Raw genomic sequence first — 21,284 nt, forward strand, 5'->3', positions numbered from 1 at the left:
CACCAAACAGGGCTCCTGTATTGAGTTTCTTTTTAGCTAAACCCCTAAACAGGGGAGGCTGGTCCCTAGGGCAAATGTGGCAGAGCCCTACCATTGTTTTTTCTGCACCCTAAAATCCAATGCTAAAACTCAGCAGTCCTGTGTCCTATAGCCTCATAATCATAATTTTTCTACTATTTAGAGACTCCCAGGAGTCTTTTCTGTCTGTCTTGTTATATGCAGAACTGAAAAATCCCAGGTAAATCTAGGCATTTGATGCAGACTTGGAGAAACGTTAACGTTTCTAGGTTGGCCATTTCTCCTTGGCCAGTTGTCCATATACTGGCAACTTCACATTTGGATTACTGCATTATATGTGTGGCTACCCTTGAGGTTGGTTTGGAGACTGCAGCAGGTGCAGAATACAGTGGCTGGGCTGCTTGTGGGGTCAAACTACTGCTGGCATATAACACCTTGCTCTGAGGATTTGCACCGCTTGCCATTCTGCTATCAGACAAAGCTCAAGGTACTGGTGCTAGCATAAAAGGCCCTATCCAGCTCAGAACTAGGTAACTTGAGACACTGCCTTACCCCTTATTCATCCCATGGGTCTCTGCTCTCTATGGTAGAGCTTGTCCTGCAAGTTCCACAGTTCTCAGGAGTCCACTCCACAGTAACTCAGAGCCGGCTTTCAGGAGCACAGAATTGCCCTTGTTCTGTGGAACAGCGTTCCTGTCAAAATATAGTAGGCATCCACTGTCTGCACTTTCTGGAAACAACTAAAGACATTTTTGTTCTGACGTGTCCTTAAGTTTCTTTAGTGTCTTTTTCAAACACACATACACCTGCTCATTTGTGTGGTTTAACTGTTTTTTGTTGTTATGTATTTCCTTGAGACGTTTGTGCAGGTGATTAATAAGTTAATAACACTAAAAAAGAAATGATAATATCTGATGCTTGTGTCCGAGAACTGCCTAAGTGTTCACTGTATATTTTCAAGGGAGGATGGGGAGAAAACCAGAATTAGTTGTCTGAAGCCGAATGTTGGAAGATTCAGGACAGATAAAACAAAGTACTTCACACAGCACATAGACTATGGAACTCACTCCCACAGGAGGCAGTGATGGTTGCCAACTTCATTAACTTTAAAAGAGGATTGGCCAAATTCATGGAGGATAAGGCTATCAATGGCTTCTAGCCCTGATGGCTATTCTCTGCCTACACGGCCAAGGCAGCAATACAGTGGTACCTCGGGTTACATACGCTTCAGGTTACATACTCTGCTAACCCAGAAATAACACTTCAGGTTAAGAACTTTGCTTCAGGATAAGAACAGAAATCGTGCTCTGGCGGCACAGCGGCAGCAGGAAGTCCCATTAGCTAAAGTGGTGCTTCAGGTTAAGAACAGTTCCAGGTTAAGAATGGACCTCCGGAATGAATGAAGTATGTAACCAGAGGTACCACTGTACTTCTGAATACCAGTTGCTCAGAAGCCACAGGAGGGGAGATTGTTCTTGTGCTCTGGTGCTGCTCGTGGGTTTCCCACAGGCATCTGCTTGGCCACTGTGAAAAAGGTTGCTGGACTAGATGGGCCATTGGCCTGATCCAGCAGGCTCTTCTTACGTTTGTATGACTCTGCCTCCCATTAGTTGCCCTGGTCACCATCTCACCAACTCGAATACTTACCAGCCACCGCCACTAACGAATGCTTAAACAAAATCATCTGATATATGTGAACTTGTTCTTCTATCTGCCACTTGGTTTCTCAGTGATCCACAAACAGACCTTGACATAAGCTCTGGCTAGAAATTAAAACATTTAAATATGGTGAAACTGTGCACTCTCACACTCACAATTTTATTGTAGGATTACTGTATTTCTAAAGAATTACCAAACATCCTTAGGCTAAACATTCTCAGATTATAAAAATGGTATCTCAATCCTGTTTAACAGTCTACTAAAATCCTAGCCAAGACACTTGCATTCAGTGGCGTAGTGAGGTGGGGGCGATGGGGGTGGTGCACCCTGGGTTCCAGAGGAGGGGGGTGACACTCAGTGCGCCCCCTGCCCTGCCCCGCCCAAGCCGAGCCCCGCCGGCAGGCCCTGAGCAAGCCGCGGAGCGAGGCAGCCTTGCCCGCAGCCTGCTCGCAAACCTGCGAGCAAGCTGGCGGGCGGACCCCAGATGGGCCGCGGGGCGGAGCAGCCGCGCTCCACGGCTTGCTCGCAGGCCGCCGAACAGGTTTGTGAGCAGGCTGTGGGGCAAGGCTGCCTCGCTCCGTGTCTTGCTCAGGGCCCGCCTTCCGGCACCGCTATGGAGCAGCGCGGCACGCCTGCGCTGTGCGCCATACACAGTGGTGCATGCGGCATGCTGCCGCCGGGTCCCCGGGTTTACCGCCCCGGGTGTCCAAGCGACTTCCTCCGCCACTGCTTGCATTGCCAATCAAAATGCATATATGTTTTCACTGAACTGGGAAACGATAATATTTACACAAGGACAAAAGCCAACTGCTGCTTTTCGCATTGAATATTCCCAAAGAAGAGGAACCAAAATGAAAACCAAGAAGGATATTTCCAGGCAGCAACCTGATGTCAGCATTATCACTTGATTATTCTGGAAGTTGCTGGGCCACCCACTAGTGTCTGCTCTGCCCTATATATCCAGTTGCTCTTTTGTGGAAGAAAAGGGGGCGTGTACAAGAGGGGGTCTTCCTAGAGCATGAGTAGGCAAACTAAGGCCCGGGGGCCGGATTCGGCCCAATTATTTTCTAAATCCAGCCCGCGGACGCTCCGGGAATCAGTGTGTTTTTACATGAGTAGAATGCGTCCTTTTACTTAAAATAAAAATAATTAATAACAATATTAATAATTTATTATTTATACCCCACCCATATCTGGGTTATTTGTGGGGCCTGCCTGCCTGCCTGCCTGGTGTTTTTACATGAGTAGAATGTGTGCTTTTATTTAAAATGCATCTCTGGGTTATTTGTGGGGCATAGGAATTCATTGATTCCCCCCCCCCAAAAAAATATAGTCCGGCCCCCCACAAGGTCTAAGTGACAGTGGACCAGCACCCTGCTGAAAAAGTTTGCTTGCCCTAATCCTAGAGCAACTGGTCTATATTGCCTTGCAGGCAATGTGTGTTTGACACCATCTTGAACAAGACCTGTCAGTGGCCCCCAGAAATATCTGCCGACAATTTTGGTTCCATAATTTAGTGCTATACTGCAACATTCATTATTGTCTCTCCCCCACCCCACCCCACCCCCGCACACACACACACACACACTCCTGATAAGAGAATAAAAAACTGGTTATAGGAATTTGCAAAGTACAGTTTCTGTTCATCTTGGAATTCTAAATCCAGTTCAACATTCAAAAGCCTTACAGCTCCCCCTAGTGTTCATACTACATACCTTTTTGAATGCTTTTCCTTCTGCTGCTTGTTTAATCAAACCCTGCCACAGTAATCTCAGTTCATACAGATCGAGTTTAGAGATATGTTGGTTCAAAGTCCTAATGTTGAAGCCTACAATGATCTATCGCTATCTGTAGCTCCTGTTTTGTCAGCTCAGCAGCTCCCTACAGTTTAGAAAGAGGACAAAGCTGGCTGTAACAGAGCATAGGAAGATTATGTAATATATATAACCCCTTCTAAAAGAACAGGTTTATGGGTGTCCACTTCCCAATGACGCCATTCAAGAGTATTGTGAGTACAAGGGAAGAGTCTGAGATACAGAACAGTACCCTTCGCTTACAGAGGATCTGAATCAGTGTCCCAAGCAACAGTATTGCTACCTCTCACATGTGATAAGCCACTACTGTCTTCCTGCTGGATCTTTGGCAGTTCTTTAAAGCAGGGAGAGTGAACCTGTGGACCACCATGTATTGTTCGACTACACTTCCATCAGCCCCAGCCAGCATACCCACCAGTAAAAGCAATTAGACTCCCAGGTTGCATAATAGGGCCTTCTTAGTGGTGGCTCCACAATTTTGGAACTCAATTCTAGAAGGCAATTTTTCTTGAGATTAGGCAAGCCCCATCTCTCACATTATTTTTAAAGAAGGCCTTAACAACCTATTTTTCTCAATAGCTTTTGATCTGAGGGGGTATGAATGAGGGTAGTTTATGGTTATTGTTTTATGCTGGTGATTTTAATGTTATTATTGTTCATTGTTGCTAACTATGGATTTTTAACAGTTTTATGGAATTTATTTATGTTCTAAAATATTGTAATCTGCTTTGCGGTGGATTTCTTAAAAAAACAAAACAAAACAGTGTATTCCTTAAATAAATGGTCTGGAATGATAACAATTATAGTCCAGCCACATCTGGTTTCCCACCAATGCAATATTTTCACTCTTGAGACAATATACACCAACACAGCAGAGCATCTAAATGCCATAATTTATTCCTTTACTCTCACAACTGCTCAGAAACTGCAATCTCTCTTCTTGCTTTTCATTTTTGGATTTATTCCATTGTAGCTTTTCAGACTCTTGATTTCACAATGAAAGGTTCAGCAGCATGCTTTGGCTCCACAGCACCCTGAGGGATTTTGTGCAGGGACATTTGGCTCCATCTGCTCCGCTAACTTAAATGGATCCCTGAGTTTCTCCTGCTAAAAAAAAAAAAAAAAGCAAAAACAAAACAGGGTGAAAGCGAAAAAGGTGATGAGGATCTATGTTACCTAAGCTAGAAAGGGCATGTTTTCACTGTTTCTTTTTTACTTCCTACTATTTTCAGATTTGTAAACTTAATAGTTAATAGTATCAAAACTATCACTGACCGGCAAGTAAAATTGCCATGTGGCACCAGAGAAAGTAATGAATATACAGAAGGTGGCAATTTTGTAATTGTCAGAACAGGATGGTATGCTTGCGATTTGGATAATAAACCAAAGCAATTTCTACGAGAGAGAGAGAGGCTATTCTTGCCAGTTTCTACTTTAACCCAGGGCTTCGTCAGATATGGCATCTGTGGTGAAAATAAATGATCTTCACATCAAAAGTGATCTTCAGCCCCCCATTCTGCTTTTTACAGCACAGAATCTTCTACAATTTAATTCCAAGTGCTCACTTTTACAGTAAAAGACAAATGTTTTCCATAAAATGGTGCAGTCAATAACTGGGCAATAACAAAAAATGTGCAATGACAATTTTTTTAGCTCCCTACCACCAGCAAGATAAGAAGAGGATTGTCTTCTTTAAGATTTCATAAGGTTTTTAACATCTTCATATTATTGCATACATTACACTTACCTAATTTCTGCATTGGCAGACATTTTATATTAAGTTTTTATTGTTATTATATATCAAGGAAGAATTTTGCTACCCAGTAAAGAAGTTTTTAAGCATTACTCTAGTATTTTCATAGTTTTTCATAAGGTTAATATGCAAGATTATCACAGTAAAAATAATGGGGTTGCAATCCAGACTAAGTCAGTCATCCTTAAGTCTTATCAGTTTCAATAAGAAGTCTGGACCACTAAGTGGTCTCATTGATTTTGAAGAGAGCAAACCACAACTAAAGTGGCCTGGATGCAACTCAATGCTTCTAAAAATTCAGTTCTAACTGCATACAAGAGGGATCACTGCAAGCAGTTCACCAAGAAGTGCAACAAAATACCGGTACTTCTGAACTTGTGCACATGGTGTCTTTCAAGGGCTCAGCCTGTCCAGTACTGTATTTCATTTCCAAAAGAGGAAAACGAAAAGGAAGGCCTCAAGGTCTTTCCTCATTGTTTGTGGTATTTAGAGTAGGTACAGATAAAGCCACAAGGCTATATGCTATAGATACGCAAAATAAAAGAAAATATAGCACAGAGATAATGAATGAATGAATGAATGAATGAATGCGTTCAAAGGATTTTGACAACAGGCTATTGCTTTGACTGGCCACTTCGTTTGGAAGTATGTCACCACCAGCTCATTCTTAGAGGAGCTCCCTTTGAAAAGGATAATTGCACCATATCCTTTGTCCTTGCACCATCTGTGCCCGATAAGAACTGCAATTTCTGGTTTCTTTACATGAAATCATTATCTCATTCAAGGGGAATTAACTGTCCTATCGTTAAACATGGACAGATGCCTTGGAGTGACTCTCCTCCTGGGCACAGCTGTGCTGCTGCTCCCTTAGTGTTGGACTAGAACAGGGGTTGGCAAACTACGGCCCGGGGGCTGGATGCGGCCCGAAAGGGTCGCAAATCTGGCCTGCACAGCCATTTGAAAACCCCCGCCAAGTATCCGAGGCCAAAAGGCCACGTCGGCGTTTACCTCAATGCGGGGTGGGGTGGCAAGCATCTGTGACGCAGTCTGGGGGACAGGATCTGGGTGAGTCACTGCTTCCCGGCTGAGGGAAGGCAGAGGAGGAGACGAGGTCTCTGTGCCTGGATGGACGGTGGACCTCCCCCACCCGTCCCTGGCCCTTCTCTGCCTACTGCCCGCCTGCTTCAGAGGTGCCGGGCTGAAGCCCTCTATCTCTCTGCCTGGGCGCCTTCCTCTTCAGCCTGGGCTGGCAGGCTGGGAAGGGGCAGCTTCAGCGGCAGCAGCGGCTACTGTCCCTGCCCAGGCTGAAGCCTGTGGCATTGGCAAGGCCTGAGGAAGGGGGAGGGAGCAGCGAGGGTGCCGTCAGGGAGTTGTGGCCAGTGAGGTGACGGCAGCGCTTAGGCCCTCCTCCCAAGCGGACTGTGGCCGCGGGGGCTCCCGACTCTGGATCTTTCTTCTTCCTCTCCCACCCCCCCGGTGGCAGTTCATATTTTTTTCCAAAATATAATCCAGCCCCCCACAAGGTCTGAGGGACAGTGAACCGGCCCCCTGCTGAAAAGGTTTGAGGACCCCTGGACTAGAACGTGGGAGAGCAGGATGCAAATCCCCACTTGACCATTAAGCTCATTGAGTGACTCTGGGCCAGTCACTGTCACTTAGCCTAACCTACCTCACAGTGTGGTTGTGGGGATTAAAGGGGGGAGGACCACCCTGAGCTCCTTAAGAGAGAAAGGTAAGATATAAAACAGGGGTCAGCAAACTTTTTCAGCAGGGGGCCAGTCCACTGTCCCTCAGACCTTGTGGGGGGCCAGACTATATTTTTTTTGGGGGGGGGGGATGAATAAATTCCTATGCCCCACAAAGAACCCAGAGATGCATTTTAAATAAAAGCACACATTCTACTCATGTAAAAACACACTGATTCCTGGACCGTCTGTGGACTGGATTGAGAAGGCAATTGGGCCTTAGTTTGCCTACCCATGATATAAAAGCAATAAATAATAAACAAACAAGTGGGGGGGGGACACACGCCCCCACACACAAATACCATAACCTACAACCTAATTTTTAAAAATGAACAAGCAAGTTTAAAATGTCATCCACAAACACCTGCAGCCTTGGGATTTCTATGCAGGTCACACACAGGCAACAAGACCAGCCCTAGCATTAGGGATGGTGTGTCTGCAGGCAAAAGCAGCTAATTCTGAGTATCACGTGACAGCAGGAAATTGACAATTATTTAATATATTATTGTTGTATTTTTACAACCAGGGGATCTTCTGCCCTAGGTGCCCAAATAATGTGACCAGCCTTGGGTAACATGCACCTTGACATGTGAGGAAGGGGGCACCATTTATAGCTCTGTCTCAAGCAGCAAAATATCATGCTTAGGCTGCCCCCTGACCTTGGGATTTTGTTGACCTGAAATCCTTTCATCCACACATGAGAGCAACCTGTCCTAAGCATAGCAGAGTCTATCCTTGCATTGTTTCTTCCAAAACAGATTTTAATCCTTGGACTGAAAAAAGCATACATTTCCCAGTGCTTACAGTGAGAGGCAGGATATTGGGGAAAAGTAACCAAGAACTGGCTTTAGACTTGCTGGTTAATCCAACGCTGGCTTAGAAATTCTATGGTGTGATATATAAGCTTGGGTTACATTGCAGTGATGAGACGGAATCTTTATTACAGAAACCAAACTTAGTTGTTTCTGTTGGGGGGAGTGGAGTTAAGCCTAAAGCACCTGACTGCAAACCTCCCCTTGGGCTTTGCTGCTTATCTAAGAAATGCCTTTCGTTCCCTCGTCCTCCCTCTTCCATACGCCAATAAGCAAAAGGTTATCCTTTCTAGGACACACAGCTGTTTGCCTTCATCAGATGAATTGGGAGGAGGGAGTAGGCTTCTTATAGATAGACCAGCTCCAAAATAGGGTCAGGGCCGCAGGGTAAGGATCAAGATTCAGTTAAGCATGCTGGATGTACAGAAAAGCCCCTGGGGAACGCAAAGCACTAGTCCTCCTTTCATCTGCCGCTGCAATGTGCCGCACTGCTCAAACGGGCTCCCTTTCTGCAGGCAATCATTTTAAGTCTCGGTGTACATGCACTGTGCAAATTACACAGGTGTGACTCCAGATTAATGCAGGGCTTGTTCAGGTCATCTCTTCTGAACAGTCTATGTGTTAATTTCAAGGCTGGAATGGCTTCACAGACTCTGCTGGAATGGAATCATTTACTGAGATACTTAGCAATTTGTAGTTGATGCCAGAGACCCCAAATCTAATTCTGGGAGGATCAACACAGTCATTCAATCTTGACGAAGCACATTTCAACGTAATTTACATGCACACAGGTCGTATCCACACTACACATCTAAAGCATATTTATACCACTTTAACAGTCATGGCTTTTCCCCAAAGAATCCCAGGAACTGTAGTTCCCTTACAGAGCTACTATTCCCAGCACCCTTAACAAACTAAAGTTCCCAAGATTATTTTGGGGAAGCCATGTGGTTTAAATGTATGGTGTGGATGTGACCATATAAAGGAATTTACAAGTTTTGTCTGGCACTGCTAGCCAGCTAAAACTTCCAGTTCCCAAACTGACCCTCAATCTCTAACTCAAATGGAGGGACAGGATTTTGTGTCTATTGTCACATGGAGCTTTTGAAGCTCAGAAATGGCATACAAGAGCCCTCACTTGTTTTTCTCTTTGCACCACGCTAGTGTGAGCACCTTGGATCAATCCCCAAAATGAATTAAGCTTGGCAAACACATTTTCCCCTAGTACTATCACAGTTTGCTCATCTACAGGAGCAAGACTTGAAGAAATCTGCAGCAGACCTTGGGGGGGGGGGGGAGGCAGGCCTGAGAACAGTAGATGTTACTGAAGTGTGAAAACCTCTCTTTCAGTCCATCTCATTTCTGCAGAACTGCAACTCCCACTGATAGTCCGCACTTCCATGTCATGCTAAAGGGAAAAGACTCTGGAAATCTGCAGAGATGTAAATAAACTGTGCAGCTCATGCTTATGAGGAGTGTGGTAGTTTTATCACAATCCTAAGAATATAAATTTCCTTTTATAATTTCACTGTAAAGTAAAAATCACTAGTCTGGCATAAGGCTCAGTAGGCATTAATCCAGAATGGATGATTGCAATGTGCTGCCCTTGAAGAAAACTCAGAAACTTCAACTGACCCAAAAAGCATCCACCAGATTACTGTTCAGGGTTCCATTTAGAGCTCATACAACCCTTGCTTTAAAACAGTTGCATTGGTTGCCAGTTCATTTCTGTGCTTAATTTAAGGTGCTCATGCTAGTGTTTAAAACCATAAATGATTTAGGATACAATAGTGCTCTATCAGTATTGCTATAGGGTCTAACCAACCTTTTGCTTCCCAGGAATATAGCCTTCTGGGGATGAGACCTTCTGCCCCAGTGGGTGGATCAGGAATTTCCTAGAAAATCTTGAGTTCTGTAGAATAGCTGCTGTCTCCTCATCCACATCCACCACTTCTCCTTGCTGAGAAAGGAGGGGAAGAGGGTGAATACAAGACACATCACAATTAACAAACAATAAACAGGCCAGATGGGTATGTATAGGCAAGGACTTACTATATTTACCTTTAGTTGGCTACAGCCCTCTTTCACTTCAACCCCAATGCCTCATCAGGCTTGTACCTTGAACCTGTAGTTAATGTCCAGCTCTAGCTCCTTCTCATGCCCAGGGATTCCTCCTGTGTAAATCGCTTCACACCGCTGAGCTGACCCATCCTTGGGGATCTTGAAGAGGCGAAAAGTAGCAGAAACAAACTGGCAGTCACCTATAATCAAAGGCTTGTGTCACTCCTGAGCAAAGTCACAGTACAATTCCCACCTACCAGACGCATGGGGAGGGGAAGCCAGGTAGGTAATTTTCAAGGTCTCTCATCAGCTACAACACTAGCTGTGTTTTATGCACCTGGACTCCCCCCTCCCCCCAAAGATGTACATGCCTGTGGATTCCGAGACCAAAATATTCACAAAATGTTTTTGCAAGCAAGAATTCTCAGGTTAGCAAATTTTATTCCTTGTCCCGCTTTCCTCGAAGCTATGCATGCAGGTAAAGAAAAGATAGGAATGCCGCTAGCCATTTAACCAGGCAACCAAGGTGTGCATCAGGAACGTGCCCCTAAGTCTCAAGCATCTGAAATTAACTAACCCCGACTTAGGGCCAAATGACATGCATAGCGGGAGAGCCACAATCCGATCTCCCAACAGCTTTTATTTGCCTAAAAAAAAAAAAAAAAGTGCAAGGAGGAGGGGCAATCTAGACTGGGGCTGCAGTACGGAGGGATAAGGAGAATTAACTCTTCAACCAAAGCAATTTCCTCAGTACAATTTCCCCACTCCCTCCAAAAGCTGCTCTTAGCTGGAAAGGGGGAAAACTCAAACCCAATGTGAGTATCTCTGGGTTGTTGTTGTTGTTATTTACTTCATTTACGAATCACTTCCCATGAGGCGTCCCAAAGCAAATTACATTATAACAACATATATAAAACAGTTACATATATGGGAACAAGTTAAAAACAGTTTCAAAATGTTGTTTCCCATTGCCAGTTCCTAGCAGCCTAGAGGGGAGAGGGATTTGCACTGGAGAGTTAGCATAAGGGAGTAAATATCAGTACACACACAGACACACACCACCAGCCCACTCCCAGACTAATTCAAATTGCCTCCTTGTCCTAATACATTTGGTTTTTCTTTTATGGTGCCATGTGAATTTTATATGCCTGCCTTACCAACCCTGCTGCCTTACAGGTGTTTTGGACTATACTTCTCAGCTATGATGTCCAGGAGGCTGGTGGGAATTGTAGCCCAAAACCCCTGCTAGGTGTTTGGAGTAGGCTGGTCTACATTTTTCTACAGGCTAATGAAAATAGCTACAAACCATGCAAGATTAATTACCTAAGTCACCCAAACCAGCCAGAATTCCAGGTGCAGAAATTATGTAAATATATGTGTAAGGACGTTCAGTGGTTGCTCATGAGTAAAGCGCCAGAACGCAGAACTTCTAAAAACCAAGTTATTTATTGTGAAAGCTATGTACAGTGGAGCTAAAGTTCAAACGTCCATCTCAATCCTCAGCAGAGTCCAGGAATGAAGTCTTCCGGTTCTTTGTCCAGCAAAAAAGCTGCGGGATTCTAAACCTCCGCCTCCCTCTCCCACGTCCTTCCTGCATCCGACCCCGGAGCGTGGGAACCTAACCCCGCTCCCCGCTTTCCCTGTGGTGCTGGGGCTCTCTGACCCCTTCCAAGCCCCTGCACCGCCTTCCTGGCTCCACCTCCCCTTCCCCGCTTGAGGAATGGTCACTTCCGGCTGGGGGGGGGAGGAGGAGCTCGTGAACAGCGGACGTGGGTCCCTGTATTCTAGACGCTCCCGCGACGCCGGCAGCCGCGGTGAGGGGGTTTTCCTGACAATATGAGACCTTTTTTACCCCCTGAACATGAAATCTGGGCATTTTAATGTAACAAGTCATACCAAATGCATATCCATCATACATGTATACATGTGCAGAGTGCCTCACGCACACACCGAAGACAAAGCTGCTGTGGTGCTAGGATGACTTGTTCAGTGAAATGACACTGAAAGTTGACCGAGGAGGCTGACTAAGGGTGAAAAATAGCACTCTTACCCACGGCATTTTCCAGCTCCTTGTTACCAAGGGTTATTCGAGAGGCAGCAACCAACCGAGGTGGCGAGAATCCAACTTCCTCAGCAATTTTGTACAGATCCTTCCACCACAGGGCTCCCCCTAGGCACTCACCTGCAGATGGTAGGATGACAAAAGTGACCAAGTGATCATTTCCAGATAGAATGGGAACAGGTACATGCAGCTAATTAATGCAGGATTTAACCCTATCCACCCAGCCATCAGCTAATGAGTGGGTGAATTGTTGGTGGGGGGGAAATAGTCTCACAGGGCAAGCTGAACCGCTGGCAGGCCAAGATTGGCCCCCACACTGAAGGTTCCTATCCCTGCTCTAGTGTCTGCGTAGGATTGCTGCCCCAATCCACAGAACCTTACACGACAGTGGCAGCAGGCTTCTTCAAGGATCTCATCCATAAAACTAATCATTGGTTCTATGCTGGGGGCACCCAGAAGATAAGTTAGAGCTGGGCTAGAGAACTTCAGTTTTGGGAACTGAACATGGCCCTGCATTCCTCTCTATCAGGCCCTTGGGACTCTCCTGAGACTGTATCCGACCCGTAGCCATGCTCTGCACCCTCATGGAGTGCTTCTGCCCAGCTGGAATGTGTTAATGAACTATGATCATTTCTGCTACTCCTAAGGCCCGTATGGTATTGAAAGACATTGGCCTATGGGGAAAAATGGGTTACATATTTGAAGCAATCTTCAAGTGGTATATCTGACAGGAAGATGCAATGCTGGCTACCATCTTTCAACTGGGTGTGGGGAGAGAAGAATTCACTCACCCCACAAGACTTTATGGTTCCTGATTTCCTGTGGCAGGTCACGGTTGGCATACACGTCACTGAAATACATTTCCCCGCCTGCCTGAAAGAGCAGGGAACAACAAGGAAACAAATAATTACTGTTTCCACGGTTTGACAGGCAAAAGAGATCCACTGTTTGCTGCCAGTTTGGTTGCTTGCTATGGATGTGTTGTGTCTTCAAAGGCAAAGCAATTCAACCACGTAAACTAATCTTGGGGAGACAACCCATTCCTACTAGGTAAATTCAATCCTCCTCCTCCCTTTGTTCAGGGCCCAGGAGTGGCTGGAAACTCAAGAACATTGAGGAGAAACAACCCAAATGCAGACCTGACATGTCTTTTTCCTCTAAAGTCTTTGATTTTCCAGGGATTTCTTTCCAGATGCTGATCTGCATAGGTTCTCCTATTCCAGGAGTTTGAACACTCAACTCCAATTACACTTTCCCCCTATTCTTTAGTGTACACCTGGGCAGAGCTACTTGCAGAAGAAAATTCTCCTTTTCTGCCATCACTCAGAGTCCTCCCTGTTGGCCTTAGTTTGCCTAACATGCCTTATGCAACCAGCCCAGTGTTTACCTTTAATACTCGATAAGCCTCATGCAGGGCAGCTCTTTTATCAGGAGACAGATTGATCACACAGTTGGAGCTAAACAAGAGATAAAGCCAACTTATTTATTTGATTCATTTGTTCTCCTGACCTTCCCCCGGAAGGAACCCAGAGCAACTGTGCATCATCATAAATGACACATCGTTATTAAAAACATTGCAAAAATGTTAAAACAACTAAAACCAAGTCTGTGTATATAAACAGCCATTTCCAAGCACACACTCCCTTCAAGTTCTAAATGCCTCAGTGAACAGAAATATTTCCAGGCTACATCTGAAGTGATGGCATCATACGGGACAAACACACTTCATGTAGGTGCTGCTGATATCCACAAAGCCTCAATCGCAGCACGGTGTGGAATATGGCATGCAGCACTAAATCCAGAAACTCAAATATAATCCCCAGTCTCCAGCCTATCTGCTTGCAGAGAAAGGGGCTAGAAAAAGGACCTACATTACAAGGTTATAGCTTTTGTCCTTCAAGCCTGCTTCACCCAGTTTCTCCATGTAGCCCTGGATAAAGTTTACATTGGGCTTCCGGTAGCCAAATTTGTTCATATGATAATCGATATGCTTCTTTGCCACTTCCACCTGATGGAAGGAAAGAAAGGATGTAAAAGATAGAAATTCAGTACAGAAGTAAATGGTGCAGGATAAAGCGGTGCTAACCACACACAGAGAAGCTTTAATATACCTTTGCTTATATTTTCTGCCATTAAACCCATCCTACCTACTCTCCTTATGCCAGAATACCAGCTTACGCTTCATCCATCCTGCCATCCCCAGATGTGATATCACTCTACACATGATTTCATTCCTGTTGGACTTGCTGTACACGTTCCAAATTGCATATAGTAGTACAAGTATTTCCCAGCATCCTTCGTGGGTGCAGATGTGCCCACAGAGACCTTCCTTGCACCCAAAGGGCCTCCCCACCCCACTGAAATTAGGTTTGAGAGGTTGCATGTGTCTTGCTTGGGTGGTGTGTGTGTGTGTGGTGCCTAAGACAGTTTTTCTGGTTTGCAAAGGTGTCCAGGAGTGCAAAAAGGCTGGTGACCACCTAGGTTAAGGACTGCAAACGAGGAGGCTGCACATGGGTGAGATGCCAGAATGGGAGCTTGTGTGAAAAAGGTAGGTCATGAAGGAAGCTGCATGCCAAGGAGTCTCAACAGTTATACCCTACATTTAGTGATCTGAAGGTAAACAACACAGTCATGAATAAGCACGCAAAGAACAACCTCCTACCTGGGATTCAGTCATGTCTACCCCGGTCACATGTCCATTCTCCCCAACCATCTTACTGAGCATATAACAGTCTCTTCCACTCCCACAGCCCAAATCCAAAATCCAGCAGTCTTCTAGGCATTCTGGGATCACCAGGCCACAACCATAGTACCTAAAGGAACAAAGGATAAAGCAATGTGGAAGTGAAACACATTTTGATGGAGACAAATGGGTGGTCCAGATCAGCAGCAAGATGAGCCAATCCTCATCAAGTAGCACTTCATCAGATTAATACAACTGTTATGTTCACATCTGTTGTTCTTTAACACGTCCACCACTGCTGAATAGTTTGGTTTTTAAATCACTGTAAGGGTTAGTCACCACAATATTACATATTCAGACAAATTAAAACAAATACAATGAAGGACATAGAAAAACAATAGTTGGCCTATGACCCTTGCAATTTAACAGCACAATCCCAGGCATGACTGATCAGAAATAAGCACTATCAAGTTCAATGAGGCTTATTCCTACATAAATGAGAACAGGCTGCAACCCTAAACACACTTTCTAGGAAGTAAATTGCACTGAATATAGCAGAACTTACTTCTGAGCAACCGTGTATGGATTTGCACTGCAAGATCTACAAGTTCTTCCCTAATCTTGAAAAAACTGTGTGACCTTAAGAACAACACACATATTATTCTCATTTTATTATTATTTTGTTTAGATTCAGCCTACCTTTTACCCTAACTGATCAAAATTTACCCTCACTGATTAATCAACTAAAAGCTTTACTTGCTTAATCTGCCAGTTAAATGAGCTGCCCTAATCTTTTGGTTTTATTTTATACTTGATATGGCATAGAGGGAAAAGGTTAAATAAGGATGAGGGAAATTAGATCTCCTCCCCACTTTCCATAACGCAATGGGCAGTAATTCATGAGATCAAAGTTCACTCAAGAAAGCAATACTGTACTTTGCCGAAACCTCCTCATGCACACATTGTAGGGCTTCTCTGGCGAATGTGGGCAAAGGCCTTGCTACAGTACAACAGGCATTGGTTTTTAGGTCTTCTTTTTTCTTCAACTCTTTGCCATAGTAATCCTAAGAAAGGAAACAGAATTTACCAGTGTATACAACACATTTGTAGCTTATAAAGAATGGTTGAAACACATGTGATGAAGTGGCACCAGCAGTTAGCCAAGTAGAACAGACATTGCCCAATGGGCTTGGCAGGGTCTTTAAGAATGGGCTTATTTAATCAGAATGTTAAAATCTAGGAAATTTCAATAGTAATTTGTACTGTTTTAAACACTGTTTTAAACACTATTTTCATGAGGGGTTGGAAAAAAGGTGATTGGCTGATTGAGTAATACTGGACATCGTCGCCAGGCTGGATAAATGAGAATATATAAGGACAACGTTGAGATAAGCAGCCATGGATTAGAGTTGAGGAATGAGGAAAATCAGACACAGAAAGGCTTCGTTCTGAGTGGGCAGGACTTAAGTGTATATAAGTGTTATAACACCAAGATTAAGTGTATATAATGCGCATTAATGTGTAACAGATCACTGGATCCCGGTGAAGGAAGAATACGTCAAGATCTCAGCATCAAACTACCTCACCTGGACCTCTGTATATATCCGCTCCGCAGCCACTGTTAAAAAAGGAAAAGCACACCGTGTAAACGCACTTTACCCGGGTTATTGGGGGAGCTGCAGACATAACACGCCGCTTTGCAGCGGGATTACCAGAGCCAAATGTAGCCCTTCTCCAAGGGGGAACTCAACCCCAAAGCCGGACTCTAGGCCGGTCTCCTCCTCGCTGACTCACTAGCCCCCATGCGGCCCCGTTAGAAGAAAGCAGCAGCAAAGCTTACTTAGAATGACGCCTCGAGCTCTGGATTCCCCAGCGCCGGAGCGACAAGGATCAGCCGGAGCTCCTTTGGCCACGATTGGAGGAGGAACGATTGGATTGTGTTACAGGAAGTAGATGTGGCTTGTTTCTACAGAGGCCGCAGGGCCAAGAGGCGGCGCCTCGCGGCTATTCCTCCGTACAGGCGGCCCTCTCGTGGCTTCCGAAGAGTACAAGAGACCGCAGAAGCAGCCCTTGCTGGAATTTCGAAGGCTTTGCTTGCAGTCTGTGGCCCCGTTCTGTTTTCACGCCACTCACGAATCTGGGAAATTTAGGAACTGCCGCCCCCCAGTGCCGGATTTACGTATAAGCTAAACAAGCTATAGCTTAGGGTCCCACTCTCTTGGGAGCCCCTAAAAAAATTAAAAGAAAACAACAACCTGCATGTACATTTCCAAAATACTGTATAATATAAAAAACAAATAAAAACCTACATACAGCAACAGTGTTTTGTGTTGTGTAGGCTCCTATTTGTTATGTGCAAATGGCTTTAGATAGCCTACCTATTAGGTCTATAAATTACCATATAGCATATATTCAATACAAAAAACAGCAACAATTTGTTGTTGACAAAGGACAGCTGGGCATATAAAGGGCCCCATTACCTTCAGTAGCTTAGGACCACCTCAAACCTAAATCTGGTCCTGGATCACACCCAAAGTCCGTCTGGTCCAGCATCCTGTTTCCCACAGCAGCTAAGGAGATGCCCCTGAGAAGCTTCAAGCAGAACATCTGCCTTGTATGCAGGAGGTGCCAGATTCAATCCCCAGCATCTCCCCCGCCTGACACCCTAGAGCTGCTGCCACTCCTGGAAGGCGCCTTCCTCTCAGCAGCTGGTATTCATGGACATGCTGCTTCTGTAGCTGTTGCATTATAGTCACCATGGCTACCAGTCTTGATAAAGGAAGCTGGCTTAGATTATGAGGGCCAATAGTTTGCCTATATCAAATATCAAAGTTACAGACTAAAAAAATTATTACAGGATAAGCTTTTGAGAGCTTCATTCCACTTCATCACATCAGGAAGTGTTATTCCGAGTTGCAGATAGCGAGGCGTCGCAAGGCTTTTTGTTGCCTTCACAGCAAAGAACTACTGTGGCTACTCCTCTGGAAATACAAGGCAATTCACATTAAATTTGGGAGTAGGGCAGCTTCTAACGCTCAGCTTACATAACCTAATTTACATAGCCTAACCTGGAGCTGACTGTGGCTCAGATCATCAGCTTCTTATAGCAAAATTCCAGCTTAAACTGAAGAAAGTAGGAAAAACCACTGGGCCAGTAAGATTCAATCTAAATCAAATTCCTTATGAATACACAGTTGAAGTGAAGAACAGGTTCAAGGATTTAGATTTGGTGGATAGAGTACCTGAAGAACTGTGGATGGAGGCTCATAACATTATACAGGAGACAGCAACGAAAACCATCCCAATGAAAAAGAAATGCAAGAAAGCAAAGTGGCTGACCAATGAGGCCTTACAAATAGCGGGGGAGAGAAGACAAGCAAAATGCGAAGGAGATCGTGAAAGATACAGGAAATTGAATGCAGATTTCCAAAGAATAGCAAGGAGAGACAAGAGGGCCTTTCTAAACGAGCAATGTAAAGAAATAGAGGAAAACAACAGAATGGGAAAAACCAGAGATTTATTCAAGAAAATTGGAGATATGAAAGGAACATTTCGTACAAAGATTACCACAATTAAGGACAAAAGTGGAAAGGACCTAACAGAAGCAGAAGACATCAAGAAGAGGTGGCAAGAATACACAGAGGAATTATACCAGAAAGATATGGAGGTCTCATACACCCCAGGAAATGTGGTTGCTGACCTTGAGCCAGACATCCTGGAGAGTGAAGTCAAATGGGCCTTAGAAAGCCTTGCTAACAACAAGGCCAGTGGAAGTGATGATATTCCAGCTGAACTATTTAAAATTTTAAAAGAGGATGCTGTTATGGTGCTGCACTCAATATGCCAGCAAGTTTGGAAAACTCAGCAGTGGCCAGAGGATTGGAGAAGATCAGTCTACATCCCAATCCCAAAGAAGGGCAGTGCCAAAGAATGCTCCAACTACCGCACAATTGCACTCATTTCACACGCTAGCAAGGTTATGCTTAAAATTCTACAAGGCAGGCTTAAGCAGTATGTGGACCGAGAACTCCCAGAAGTGCAAGCTGGATTTCGAAGGGGCAGAGGAACCAGAGACCAAATTGCAAACATGCGCTGGATTATGGAGAAAGCCAGAGAGTTCCAGAAAAACATCTACTTCTGCTTCATTGATTATGCAAAAGCATTTGACTGTGTCGACCACAGCAAACTATGGCAAGTTCTTAAAGAAATGGGAGTGCCGGATCACCTCATTTGCCTCCTGAGAAATCTCTATGTGGGACAAGAAGCTACAGTTAGAACTGGATATGGAACAACTGATTGGTTCAAAATTGGGAAAGGAGTACGACAAGGCTGTATATTGTCTCCCTGCTTATTTAACTTATATGCAGAATACATCATGCGAAAGGCTGGACTGGATGAATCCCCAACCGGAATTAAGATTGCCGGAAAAAATATCAACAACCTCCGATATGCTGATGATACTACCTTGATGGCAGAAAGTGAGGAAGAATTGAAGAACCTTTTAATGAGGGTGAAAGAAGAGAGCGCAAAATATGGTCTGAAGCTCAACATCAAAAAAACTAAGATCATGGCCACTGGTCCCATCACCTCCTGGCAAATAGAAGGGGAAGAAATGGAGGCAGTGAGAGATTTCACTTTCTTGGGTTCCATGATCACTGCAGATGGTGACAGCAGTCACGAAATCAGAAGACGCCTGCTTCTTGGGAGAAAAGCAATGACAAACCTAGACAGCATCTTAAAAAGCAAAGACATCACCTTGCCGACAAAAGCCCGTATAGTTAAAGCTATGGTTTTCCCTGTAGTAATGTACGGAAGTGAGAGCTGGACCATAAAGAAGGCTGATCGCCGTAGAATTGATGCTTTTGAATTATGGTGCTGGAGGAGACTCTTGAGAGTCCCGTGGACTGCAAGAAGATCAAACCTATCCATTCTCAAAGAAATCAGCCCTGAGTACTCACTAGAAGGACAGATCCTGAAGTTGAGGCTCCAGTACTTTGGCCACCTCATGAGAAGAGAAGAATCCCTAGAAAAGACCCTGATGTTGGGAAAGATGGAGGGCACAAGGAGAAGGGGACGACAGAGGATGAGATGGTTGGACAGTGTTCTTGAAGCTACTAACATGAGTTTGGCCAAACTGCGAGAGGCAGTGAAGGATAGGCGTGCCTGGCGTGCTCTGGTCCATGGGGTCACGAAGAGTCGGACACGACTGAACGACTGAACAACAACAACAACAAACTTCCTTGCGGGTTTTCAGTTTAAGGCAAACTGTACAGACCCTCGACCTACTGATTTTCATCCTTGCCTACAAGCCACACACTAGTGAGGTCAAGAGAGCCATTGGAAAAAATATTCCTGCACATGCTCTCTTGCAGAGTAAATAAAGAAAGATTATACAGTGGAACCTCGGTTTTCAAACGTAATCTGTTCCAGAAGTCTGTTCGACTTCTGAAACGTTCGAAAACCGAGGATCAAAGGGCGGCCAGCAAATCTAATTGCAAAAAAAGGAGAAATGTGCTTCGGTAGCCGTTTGCCTTCTAAGGCACGTTCGAAAACAGAAGCAGTCACTTCCGGGTTGTCAGCGCTCGGCTCCTGAAACATTTGGCAGCCAAGACGTTCAACAACTGAGGTTTGACTATATTTTAAACCATCCATTGATATGCAGCAACTTCTCCTTCCTAAACTGATTATACTTACCGGATGCAATAGTCAGCTGATGGCTCAATTTTAAATTTTTATATGTTTTATTGTAAACTGCTCTGGTGTTTTATGATTTAGCTGTATATAATTATTTTTTATAAATGCATACATATATCTTAGAACAATCACAATAATTTTGAAACAGCTCCCCCCCCCCCTTTTAACAATTTCATTTTTGTGTAAGAATGGAAATTGTCAGCATTGGAACAGTGTAAATGGGACTTGCAATGAATTGTTGTAATGTGGAGTGTTCCTGTTCACTTTTCATGGCAGCCAGCCACTCAATCTCTTCTCACACCATTTTCCATTGTCCATCCCAGCATTCCATAGCCAATGAGCATGCTCAGTCCTCATTGGATTGTTTAGGAAGGATTCCCCCATTCGGGTTTTTTATATAAAGGAGGCAGTGGAGGATAGGGGTGCCTGGCGTGCTCTGGTCCATGGGGTCACGAAGAGTTGGACACGACTGAATGACTCAACAACAACAACAACAACAACATATAAAAATTGTTGTATTCTGCAAACCCAAGCCTGCTGATAATTCCTTCTTGTGAGTGGGTAAATTTTGACTAAATAAGTAACAGCACTCATGTCTGAATGTCACAAATACAGTGACTGCATCACTGTTATCCACAGATATGTATTTAACTGGTTCTAGATATGTATTTAACTGGTTCTTGTTCAAAAAGAGCAAGAGGTACAGCAATCTTAACATATATTGCGTGATTTTGTGTACAAAATGCTTCGCTCCTTCAGCTTTTTGCAATTTGTCAATGAAGCATGAGTACTGTTTTCTGAACAAAATACAAACAAATAAAAAGGAAAGGCAAATATATTTTAAATACGTATTTTAGATCAGTTCTGTTTCCCATGGGCTTTAAATTGGTTCAAGAAACAGCACTGTATAAATAAGATATTGCACGTACCTCTGCAGCTGTATATCTAAATAGATTACTGGTTCTGTAAGCTATTACATAATG

At 44.3% G+C, this 21,284-nt stretch overlaps 1 protein-coding gene across 3 annotated transcripts; it reads right to left on the bottom strand.

Moving 5' to 3' along the window:
- Window positions 1-4,350: 4,350 nt before the first annotated feature.
- On the bottom strand, window positions 4,351-16,525 carry AS3MT (arsenite methyltransferase). Of its 3 annotated transcripts, none has more exons than XM_033149773.1 (11): window positions 16,448-16,525; window positions 16,194-16,225; window positions 15,544-15,671; window positions 14,587-14,737; window positions 13,796-13,932; window positions 13,312-13,381; window positions 12,716-12,797; window positions 11,913-12,044; window positions 9,920-10,062; window positions 9,627-9,761; window positions 4,366-4,598 (listed from the first exon to the last, which is right to left on the bottom strand). In XM_033149773.1, coding segments are annotated over exons 1-11 (1,113 nt in total). In that variant the 5' UTR covers window positions 16,449-16,525; the 3' UTR covers window positions 4,366-4,496. The 3 variants fall into 3 exon arrangements, with proteins under 3 accessions (XP_033005663.1, XP_033005664.1, XP_033005662.1); XM_033149771.1 differs by having other exon boundaries at window positions 4,366-4,595; window positions 16,448-16,499; XM_033149772.1 differs by lacking the exon at window positions 16,448-16,525 and having other exon boundaries at window positions 4,351-4,598; window positions 15,569-15,671; window positions 16,194-16,219.
- Window positions 16,526-21,284: the final 4,759 nt, after the last annotated feature.

Source organism: Lacerta agilis, chromosome 5 (assembly GCF_009819535.1).
Source record: "Lacerta agilis isolate rLacAgi1 chromosome 5, rLacAgi1.pri, whole genome shotgun sequence".
NCBI classification, from domain to species: Eukaryota; Metazoa; Chordata; class Lepidosauria; order Squamata; family Lacertidae; genus Lacerta; species Lacerta agilis.